At 37.0% G+C, this 11,380-nt stretch overlaps 1 protein-coding gene across 1 annotated transcript; it reads right to left on the bottom strand.

Moving 5' to 3' along the window:
• Nucleotides 1-416: 416 nt before the first annotated feature.
• On the bottom strand, nucleotides 417-5,918 carry LOC103707111 (ATP synthase subunit epsilon, mitochondrial-like). The gene is made up of 2 exons (XM_008791479.5): nucleotides 5,638-5,918; nucleotides 417-691 (listed from the first exon to the last, which is right to left on the bottom strand). The coding sequence occupies exons 1-2, from the start codon at nucleotides 5,834-5,836 to the stop codon at nucleotides 663-665; spliced, it is 228 nt and encodes a 75-aa protein (XP_008789701.1). The 5' UTR covers nucleotides 5,837-5,918; the 3' UTR covers nucleotides 417-662.
• Nucleotides 5,919-11,380: the final 5,462 nt, after the last annotated feature.

Genomic DNA, 11,380 nt, shown 5'->3' with positions numbered 1-11,380 from the left:
ATAATTACCATTTACAACAGCCGCAAATCATTTCATGGCTTTAGTTACTGCGCACCCAGAAAAATACAGACCTCCTCTAGAGTCCAAGAACTTTATATATCATTTTTTTAGTTCTCAAGAAGTTGTATTGATGGTGGATGTGGTTATGTTATTTAGCTGTAGGCAGAACCAATAATGCCATAATAATCCTGAATCTAGGAAGATTTTTGTTTTATCTCAACCCAAAATTTATAACAAGGTATGATCCCAAGCAAAATGCATATATCACAAGTTAAGAAAAATCCACCATCAAAAATGCCCAGGCATATCTCGGAGAAAAAAATTTGGTCACCTGTTTAGCCAACTACAACATTCGGATTATATAAGAACAATATTCCAGTGCTGTAGGGTGTGCTCATGCATTTGTTGGCAGAAGCTAAAGAGAAGACAAATTGAATTTTGAAATGATAAACTAAATTCATACCAAACCAAGAAACCATCAAAAAAATATTGGTTCGATATCTACCAACATCAAAAATTTATTCACTGCATGCTGCAAATATCTCATCAGCTAACAGCCACGCCAGATTACATATCTAAGCTTCATAAAAGTGCATAAAAAATCGAGACAGAGAGAGCTCCACCGTCAACACCAAGCCGTCAGAGCCCCAGTTGGTCAGCTCTCATTCTTCAGGTGAATCCGAACGGACAGCTATCATGCAGACAGACAAATTAGCAAAGAGAGAGAGATTGACCGAAAGAAAGAATTGAAAGCACGCATTACTTCAGTACAAGCTGTTGATGCCAATCCATATGGAACTTGTATACACAAAATCATGTGGTAGCAACCAAATAATTTCTTAGATAACTAAGAGAATACAGGCAAGTAATAATATGAATTGTATAATAACATTTAGACTGCAGTAATTGGAAACTGCATGCACACTATTTGACTTACATCAGTCTCTTGAACACCTAAATATCACATAAATAGTAGGTTTAGGAATTGTAATGTCCAAATTGTGAGATAAATCAACACTACCAGGCATATGCAGTCACTGTTTGAATTATCAAATACATTTTAGAATGTGTTGAGACTTCTGGAATGAGCTGCACGCACATATAAATTCTTGTTAAGCAAACTCCCTGGCAGATATATTAGTCCCACCCCCCCCCCCCCCCCCACCCCCCCCACCCCCCACCCCAACTATTATTCTTCTATCCATTCAGCATTGTGATCATATCAACGACTTGACCATGCTGGATTTAGGCTGAAGCCACTTCCACCACTACACTAAGACCAAAAGTGAGATAGAACATAATTCATGCCTTTCCATTAATATGCCTTTTGAGATGAGGTGGGCCTAAACTAGAGCATTCATTAGAGGTAAACAGGATGAATCCGTTGTGATATTAGTGCATAAGTAATGTCAGCCAGATTGTCGAAGAAATTATGAGAATAAGAAAGTACTTGTGTGAAGTGTTCATAGATATTTGAACAGGTCTATATTCATGTAAAGAAGTAAGATGGGCAAGAGGAGGTCAGTTAACAGGAAATGACAAATTAAACTGAAGGTTAGGAATTTCAGGTTTCAAGGCAAACTGCTCGGCTTTTCTAGCATATTCTATGTGAATCACACAAAAAGGCTGAAAAACAGAGATGATGCAGTTCAGCCAAAAAACATGTGCCATAAGCCTTGAGGCAGTTGGAAGCATAAGCCTAAAATTTAATTCAGATAACTTTAGCTAGTTTACTGAAGTTAGTTATACAACTCATAAGCTTCTCCACACCATTGATAGCCTCCATCTTGGATCAGTGAGCCAAATTGCCAAAGGTATTAAGCATAGGGCTAGGGTGTTAAAACATGGTAAGTAACTAAGAGTGGACAGAGGAAATGCATTAAATGAGTTGACTTCTTTTATGAGAGAATAATCATTATTTTAACAATTGATGAAGTTAAAAGCCGTTTTTTTTAAGGGATATGATAACAAAAAAAAGGCCGCTTATTTGTCTGGCAAATAAGGTGAAGAGGTTAGTTTTGCAGAAGTGAAAAAAGTGAACCTGAGTTGGAAGTTGGAGGCTTTCTTTACTGTCTCGCCTCAAGTGAAAGCTTTTTAAACCTTGAGAAAAGATTTTAAAACCATGGTGAAAAATGAGTATTGAAATACAACAATACAGAGGAATCAAAGATTTTATTTTGAGGTGGGTTTATCAAAGGCTAATAACAGCTGGAACAAAGAAAGTAAACTGTTTGTGATGGAGAAAATGAAATCTGGTGGTTGATGGATTCAGTGATAAAAAAGTACTAAGATATTCCAATTCACAATCCTATTGAATAAAATTGCTGAAGGCTTTCTATGTAGTAAGTAAGGGCCTTCAAAAGGGCAACTAAACTCACCTTTCCCCTAGATAATGAAGATGAAAGTTCACTGAAATTTAAAAAATCTGAGAGTTAGTTGGAGGTCTTCTTGTCTGAATGCCTTTTGACCTGAACCCATTCATAGTGCTGATAACAGAGTTATTGGATACTTTGAAAGGATAAGGAAAAAAAAGAAAAAAGAAAAAGAAAAAAGATAGCAAGTCTGTGTGCATTACAACAAAAGCTCTTTGATTACCAAAGGAGAACAGGCATGTGCCTGTAGGAAACATAGAAAACCTTATTTTAGAGTCCACTGCCGTGTTTTTCTGCTTCCTTAAACCAGAATCAAAATTTGGGATCTCATGTTTCAAGACACCAATTGATGTTTTGCTAGTCAGAGAATTCTGTTATCTTGTTTGTTGGATCACTCGTTAGTCATGATTTTGTTTTGTTTAACATTCTCACATTTACTCTGTCATTTTTTTAGATGTGTGAATCATGTTTCTCTAGACTTACAAATCTCAACAATTTTATGCAAGGAAAGCAGTGGGCAATGATGCAAGATGGTTCATCTACATAATTCAACCAAACTAAGTAAAACCCTGCCTGCACATAGGTCAAATCAACCCATGACGTAGTGCAGGTCCTGACCTTACTAGGCTCAATGGAATATGATGTTCAAGAATCTTAGGCCAAAGTCCACGCATAAAAATTATCCAGTTAAAATTAATTGCATTATATTTAGTCATTTCATTTTCCACAAGACACAATCGACCCATCTCGGAACAGGTTTGCAGCCCAATCTGAGTTAACCTGAACAGATCAAAACCTAAAATATACCTCCTCTACTCTCCAATAGCCTCCTCTTCTTTTTCTCTCTTCCTCTTCGTCTCGCCTCCCTCAGCCACCAGAGCCTAGTCCATTGGTGGTCGACATCTGTTACCCTAAATCCATTTTCACCCAACCCCCTGAAGCTATTGAATCAAAATCAAGGTCAGAATCATGCCTGACCCTGCCCAAGCCAAACAACCGGTCATGTCCCTCATTTTTCATGGATCCAAGCAAAAGTCCAACTTAGTTATTAAATGAGCTAGATCTTGGTCTAAAATCATGAAACAAATCTAAGCATATATCAATAATCTAGAAACCATTATCAACCGAAAGCTTTTTGAGTTGAGATCGAGATTGAAAAGTTAGAGGCATTATAGTAGTAATATTCTGAAAAGATGTTTGGCTATGTTAGAATAGGTCGTAATATGTTTGCTGGTGTGACATTGTGTACAACCAGAATGCCAAAGTTAAAGACTGCTGAGCGTTTCCAGAGATCAAATGTCATGGGGCTCAATGTTTCAAATGAACAATATCAACGCGACATCTTTAAGTATGTAGAGATTTTTCCCTCTAGACAGTGAGGTAAAGGATAAAAAGAAGGAGCCAGGCTTTCAATCAAAGATGGGTCACAGTTTCATTCTAAGTCCAAGGCGTCGACTTCAGATAACTGGGGTTCATACATGTTGGCTCCTTCCATCCGAATTGGTTTTTAGGGTCCCTTTTTTTAACTCCAAACAAGGTGTCTCTAAATAGAAGATTCCCCCTCCTTCACTTTATCATCGAGGTGCTCCACTCAATTGGAGTCTGACTTCGTACTTTCTATATAAAAGAAAACGAAATCATCAAAGAAGCGCCGGGTGAGGTGACCTTCTCTCCATTCTCATTAGTGCACTTTAGGAGTACTCTTCCCATACCCCGGAGAAAAAACGCTGTCGACCATAACACGAGAAAGTTAGGCCAACGAATACAAGAGGGGTTTCCCGGGGCGGGGTGCCCCGACTCAAAGCCGTATTCCCCAATTTGCCAGCCAATGTTGTAACCATTAAGCGCCATGGATGCAACACAGAGAGAATCGTCAATCTCAGCGAGTTTTCTAGGGTCAACTAAGACTCTCTAGTTAGGTTCGGGCGTTATACTATACTTTCTCAGGATATTCCTGAAATCCTGCGTCTTTCTCTTTGACATTCAATGTCTTGGATATCAGAGGAGGAGCTTTTTTGGCAATTCTACCAATTGATATAGAATGATCAATAATTAGAAAGATTGATAAAAGTATAGAATAAACTGTAAAACTATCCCAATATCAGTGCTCCTTAGCAATCCATGTTTTTTTTCTGGAGACTCGTCAGTATTGCTAGGATTTTCAATTTGTAACAGCATATCAAAGAAATGATGATCAACAATTCAATTACATTGTAAAAATTTGGATGGGACCATCACAACTTCATCTACTTGTTTTCGGGGTTACTAATTACCTACAACCATAAATAAAAAATGCCAATCTCAATGCAACTACTTGGGCAAACATTCCTTCTTACTAAGATCGACTTCCAACGGATGGATTCTTTCTTCTATATCCTTGGTAAATGTTTATGAAAGAAAAGGTTTTTTGATTCAAAAAAAATCATATTCAGTATTTAAAACCAAGCAACCAATCCAAAGGATCTGATTGGTTGACTGACTTTGATCACTTAAGACTTCTACATGGACCACATGATCTTGTAGTTAAATTGTTGTCTGCCTATTGGATCAGCCATATACACTGTAAAGAGAAATAAACGGTGTTTGATTTGAACTATTTTAAGCAACAACACTTCTTAAACTGGTTTATGTCATTGTAACGGAGTAGTTTTTCGTTTAAAATGCATTTTCTTTTTAAGAATATTGGAATGATGATTTAAACCAACCTCAAGTTTCAAATTTGTGTGGAACCAAACATAGACATCCACAACTCAAACATGTTATAGCCGAGAATACAGCTAAATGTGGATTGCCAAGCATTCTGAAGCTAATAATGAGTCCATCTACTCATTTTCTCTATGTTTCCGATTGTGTAGATTCCACACGTGTAACTTGCTCTAGGTGGTCTACCAGAAATAGAACTTGTTGAAAGGCTCCCGGCGTTGGAATAAAGAACACCACCGATGTCTAAAATTCTTCTACGCTCTAAAAAACGTCAAATCCTCACCTTTCCCTGGATTTAACCTCGAGGTTCAAAACCCTAGAATTTATACAATCTAGCAACCTATTCAAGATAAAAGAAAGACAATCTCAAAATAACACGATATACATCAGCATAAATATCAATACAAAAAGACGCATCCGATCATTCCCACAAACTTTACTTGAACCAAAAAGAAAAAAGAAAATCATTCCCACGAATTTTGTTAGAAGTATACCGATAATTCAAGCAGATCCAATCACTAATTGGAATGGAAAAAGAAAGAGGAAGGAATCGAGGACTCACTAGGCTTCTCGGGCTTGCCGTCGGCCCACTTGGAGATGGCGAAGTGGACCTTCTCCCGGCTTGCGGCCTCCGACTTGTAGGGCTCCTTGAGGCAGCTCCGCACCAGGGACGCGCAGATGTTGGAGTAGGTTATGTACGTCATGCCCGCAGCCCTCCAGAATGGGACTGCCGCGCTCGATCCGGCCGCCGCTGATGCCATCGCTGTTATGGTCTCAAGCCTCCGCCGCCGACAAGAACCCTCCTCTCGTTCTTCCTCTCCCGAATGCTCTCGCTCTGTCGCTTAAATCGGATGAAGCTAAATTTGGTGCGAAGGCTCGACCGGGATCGACTGGACCGGGATGACCGGGATGACCGGGTTAGGGTAGGGATGCGAATTGGAGCCGAGTTACTTGACTTAATTGATAATTATTATTGATATATAAATTTAATAAAATAATAATGTGTTGGGGGTTATTATTAATATTTAGTTATTTTTAAAAATAATTTGAAATATTTTTAATAAATTTTTAGTATTTTTATAAAAAAATGATGAAGTTGAAGCACTACTCAAATCGTTTTAGACAAAGTCGGGCCAAAGTTTAGTCCAACCCATGAACAGCTTTTGCTCTCAAGAACGCTAAGAATTCAAATCTAATCACATACATCACGATCGGTCCGTATTGGCCGAGTTCGCTTTAATATTATTTGTAACAATCCAGGACCTCGCCCAAAATGATCAGTCGGAAGGTGATTTATCCAGCAAATAACTGATATGAGACTAAACACATGTCCGCATAGGTTCTCACAGTCACTCTCATTATGATGGCTGGCTCTCGTTCCCATTGACGAGTCTCAAGAGGAAGGAAGCTTCGCCTTGCAGCACCTCCAAAGAGTCCAACCAAACCCATTGAGGGGTCCATGGATAGGCCATCGAGGAAAAAACAAGGTCCACATCTACGACGTTGGGAACCCAAAATTAGATATTGTCGTGGCTTCCGAGGACGGGCCGTTGAGGGGGAGAAGCAGAAAAGGCCCGAGCAGAGTTTCTCGGCATGGACCAGAGACCTTGGCATGACCTTGTGTGACCATGGCTAGGTTTGGATTCTCAAGAGTAACACAGAGATTCTCGGAGAGTCGTCTTCTTTGCCTTTTTTATTTAATATTTACTTTTGTAGCACTTTATCTTGTTGTTAGATTTTGGGATGCATGATGCTATTTTTTTTATTTTGAAAAAAAAGGTAAAAATAACAATAAATTTTGTAGAACACATCCTTCTGTCATTTGTTTTTTTTTCTAGTTTCGCTGATTTTGTTCGGAAATAGGTATACATGTCTCAATATAATTAATAACTAAAGTAAATGCTTAATAAACTATTTTGATGTGTTCCTGTTTGTTTGGAGTTTGACATAGTTTTTATAAATGAAGTTTAAGGATTGTGTACACACTTCTCTTTGGAAAGTGTTTGCCAATAATTAATAAATATTATTAATTTGAGGAGAAAAATGAATGCAAGCACCTCTGAGTAATAATTAACAAATATTAATTTTGAATAATATATTATTTCTCAAATTTTGTGTAATTATGAGAAAATATGGAATTATCATAATACAATCTTATTAAAACAATTAAGTGTATGGTTGGTTGAAAGAATACCCAATAAGATACGATATATCCATCACGAGGGGAGATAAGTGATTCCATCTTCTACAATTATATCCAACCGATTATTCCTTTTAGACTTTCCAGCAGTCTTTCAAAAACATCTAATTTACATGTGTTGGAGATTTAATTTGAAAAAAATTTATTTAAAAAAAAATAAACCAAGCTTATCCCCTAAATTCTAGTTGGTTTAACTACTTTAAAACATTTTTTTATTGATGGCTTTTTCTAAAGAGCTGTATCCTCGGAACTGTAACGTCTCTTCGGTCACCCACCCAAATAGAGTCTATAAATAGACTCTAAGTCCAACGCTTTGTGATATATCTGAACACATTACATCTACTCTCTCTTCCTTTGATACTTTGTCTCTTTTTTTTTTTTTTTGTACAACAGTAGCAAAGGATGCCACCTAGTCCGTACATTGTTTGCCTCTCTGTAGGCATGAGTGGCTCTATGGAAGGCACACACACCCAAAAATCTACGGATATCGTGAATCAGCCCCTGAATCTATTTGATCACTGTGGTTGAGTTCCTTTCATACTTTGTCTTTCATAGCACGCTGCTTTTCTAAAATTATTCTTTTTCTAAATTTTCACTTTTTTCTTCCATTTTTGGACAACTGAAAGAAGTCATTTGGATCAACCCTTCCGGAGATCGTACTCATTAGAGAAAGATCGAGTTGAACCAGATTGTTATACCTTGAGGATGAGATCGCAACAGACTCGCATGTATGGGATGAATTATGCTCTTAGGATAGTGTACATCACGTGCCTTGGTGTAGTCTAGACTTTTTCAATCTTATAAATTTATTTTAGTAAATTAATTTTTTTATAACACTATTCTAAAATAATAAAAATACTAACTTAGCAATTTCTAAGCATATTCCTCCAACAATATGCAATCATTTAAACAATAATGGCTACATTACAATTTACAAGTAAACATACCCGCATGTAACTGATTTACACGCACCTCCAATAACATGTTATTTGAGCTACAATACATCTCCAGTCATGGGGTTCCAAACAACCCTTAAAATTTTGATCATAAACTGCATTAGAATGTTTTTGAAGGATCTTTTTTAAGGATGATGAGAAGAGAAGTTAAAAATTCGAAATTTTAGTAGCAAAATCTTGTATTTCCTATATGGGTGCAAAGTAGACAACTCAAGCTGAGGAGCGAGATGATCAGTTCCTGGTCATCATCATATTGAAAATATTAATATGACTCTTTTGTCATACTAACCAAATCTGAACGAGTTTTTTATCCATTCGACTAGAGCTCCTGCTCGCTTTTGCAAGTCTAAATTGTCCAAGCTCAACCCATCCGTGAATCAAGCATCAATGTTCGAGCCCAAACTTGTTTCCTGACCTGTAAATAAGTCTTCCACAGTTTGTTCCATGCATCACAAGTTGAGCCAGTTTGTTGAGGTTCTTTAAACGAGTTTCATTAAAGAAATATATAATAACAGAAGCCCCTCGAGTAGCCGAATTAATCAAAGACATCCTAAATAGTCTTATGCTTATTCTAGATGAATAATACCTTTACAAATAAATCAATAATAATTTTGTATTGTCTGATAGATATTGGAATTTTTGGCTAAGAATGCGTTGATTGTTCCTTCGTATGGTTCTGCTTTCAAGTCAGCTTCTCAACTTGTTAATTCTCTTCCTAAAACTACTTGCTGTGGGGATATCAATAACAAGCGGATCTGTTCAACTAAACTTGCTCGGTAATATGACATTCCTTATCCTTGAGGATCTCATTCTTTATCCTCCAAGAAATTAACCTTGATGCCAATCTTTGCTAATATATTGTATTTAAATGGATACTTTAACCATACGAGCTCGTTTGGTTCGTGAAAAGTATTTTTTCTCATAGGAATATCAAACAAGAGCATCTCTTTGCTTTTCCATTGACCACACTTTTTTTCATTCTTTTCCATGAACCAAACTAGCTCTACAAGGCTTCCACAATTCTACGAGTTGGTAATAGGTGTATTAGCATTTGCGCATTTATGCATGGCATTCTAACAAAGCTTGTACTACACATCTTTTTGATCATATTGCAATAATTTTTTAAAAAATAATTTAGTGTTACGAAACAACTACAGCAATGAAGTTAATAATTTTTAAGAAAATTTAAACCAAAATTACATAAACGATTGCTACTGCAAAACAATCCTTCCTCTATTAACTCGGTTTCAAGAAAACTCAATTGTAATACCCTTGCCTCATTTCATCACAAAGGTTGAACAGCTATTGTAAAGAAAAGAAAAGAAAAAAAAAAGGTCATATTTTCCTTCCAACATCCCGTATATATCCTGAAAATTTTGTGAATTCTCATTAAATGATTTAAATAGAAAATAAAGAATACAAACACGATATTCACAAGAAGCATGATTTAACAAGAAAACCACACTAATATATTACAACTATTCATCAAAATTTTCTCATATAAGCATATTCATTGCACGAGTTGCTTAGAAATAAACAAAAAATAGCCGCCAAATTATCTGAAAGGTATATAGTGGAATGAATCTAAACCCCCCAATGATGGGTCTTATAAGATATTGACTATTTTCACAAAAGCAAACACAACTCAAATGACCTAATTTAGCTGACCATATCTGTTTTTAAGGTTTATAATTTTGAATTACATTTTTTTTAGTTGCAACCCATTCTTATTCGAAATCGAATAACTTGCCCTACTTAATGTGACCTAATCAAATTTGTATTTATATTTAAAAAATTGGACCAGGATTCGGTTCTAATTTGGTTATTTAAAATGATTAATCCGTTAGACCCAGCCAAGGTCAGGTATTTTCTTAGTTGGGCTATCTTGGCTCGTCCTGAGTAAAACTAATCCAAACTAAACCCATGCAGGCTGAGTCGTCACATGCTCGAGGTGGTGGTTTATGTCTCCTACCCGTTCAATTTATATAAAAAATTAGAGACAAAGAGCTTCTCATGTGATGTGGCAAAGCATTTTATAACAGATACAAATAAAATTAGAAATTCATACCAAATATTTAATTTAAAACAAGGCTATGTGACAGAGATCGCTACCTGTACTTAGAATCCGGCATATGCTTTGCAGATGCGACATCGGGTCAACATACGCGTAGGACACGTGGCAGATAATTTAATTATTTCCCGCGTATCTGCCTGGCGTGACACGTGGGGCTCGACCAGGTACAAATTATTTACACCACGTAGCCGCGTATGCGGCCAATGATAACGGCTAATTTCTATAGATTTATTCATCAAGCAGCTGGGCCCGATCTCCGAGGTAGAGCCGTAGAGGGGCGAATACCGACAATACTCTTACCAATTTCTTGAAAGCGGCATCTTTAAAGTTTTTTTGATATAATCCAATATACAACGGATTCCGTATTAGGATTCGTACTTCCGCCGGCCAAAATTGCATGGAAAGGATCCCACCTGAGTGCTTCAAATGACTTTGATAGTTCTGGACCCACATCAGGTCCAACTCAATGCAAAAAGAAATTGAAGCCTGGTGTGCTGCCGTTTCTAGTCTTGGTAGTCTAAAAGTTAGGTATAAGAAGAGCCGAACATGCTAATTAAATAGATTATTATGCATATGATTCCTGGAGAACGTGACATGTTTTCATACTGATCATGCTCGGATTCAATTGACTTGTACTTAAGCTTCTTTTTAATTGGAGTGGTTGTGAACCCATTTACCAAATATAGGTTTAGACCTACATCAGAATTGCCGTATCATAGCCAAAACTGCACCTCATGAAGCCAACACTAAGATAGAGCTGTTGATGCTACCTCAAACTCCAACAAAAAATTGGGCATAGTTAGACCCACACCCGTCGACCAAACCAGACTAGAAAATAGACTCAAAACCATATAATGGGTCAGCCCGAGCCCTATGAGAGTAGATCCCGCTAGACTCATTAAGTCCTTTATATTCTATGAGACCATGTATCAAGCTCCGGAGTGGATGGATGTTGCATTTAACGTTTCATTGTCCATACTATGCACCTCATTCTTAATACTTCCATTTATTGGAAACTATTATAATGATTGTTGGAGTTGCTGGTTTGCCAGATTGATCGAGTTCTTCGGTAAAA

The sequence above is a fragment of the Phoenix dactylifera genome, chromosome 11 (genome assembly GCF_051530095.1).
Source record: "Phoenix dactylifera cultivar Ajwa chromosome 11, Ajwa_hap1_PhDact_Kaust_v1.1, whole genome shotgun sequence".
In the NCBI taxonomy this organism is placed as follows: domain Eukaryota; kingdom Viridiplantae; phylum Streptophyta; class Magnoliopsida; order Arecales; family Arecaceae; genus Phoenix; species Phoenix dactylifera.
The sequence above is the reverse complement of the archived record's forward strand: the minus strand, read 5'-3'. Positions and strand labels throughout refer to the sequence as shown.

Bases quoted from the DNA above. Each gene is read 5' to 3' on its own strand.
- LOC103707111 (XM_008791479.5), bottom strand. From the start codon at position 5,836: ATGGCATCAGCGGCGGCCGGATCGAGCGCGGCAGTCCCATTCTGGAGG. The intron at 692-5,637 runs GTGAGTCCTCGA...TCTGCATGATAG, and splicing joins CGGCAAGCCCGAGAAGCCTA to CTGTCCGTTCGGATTCACCT.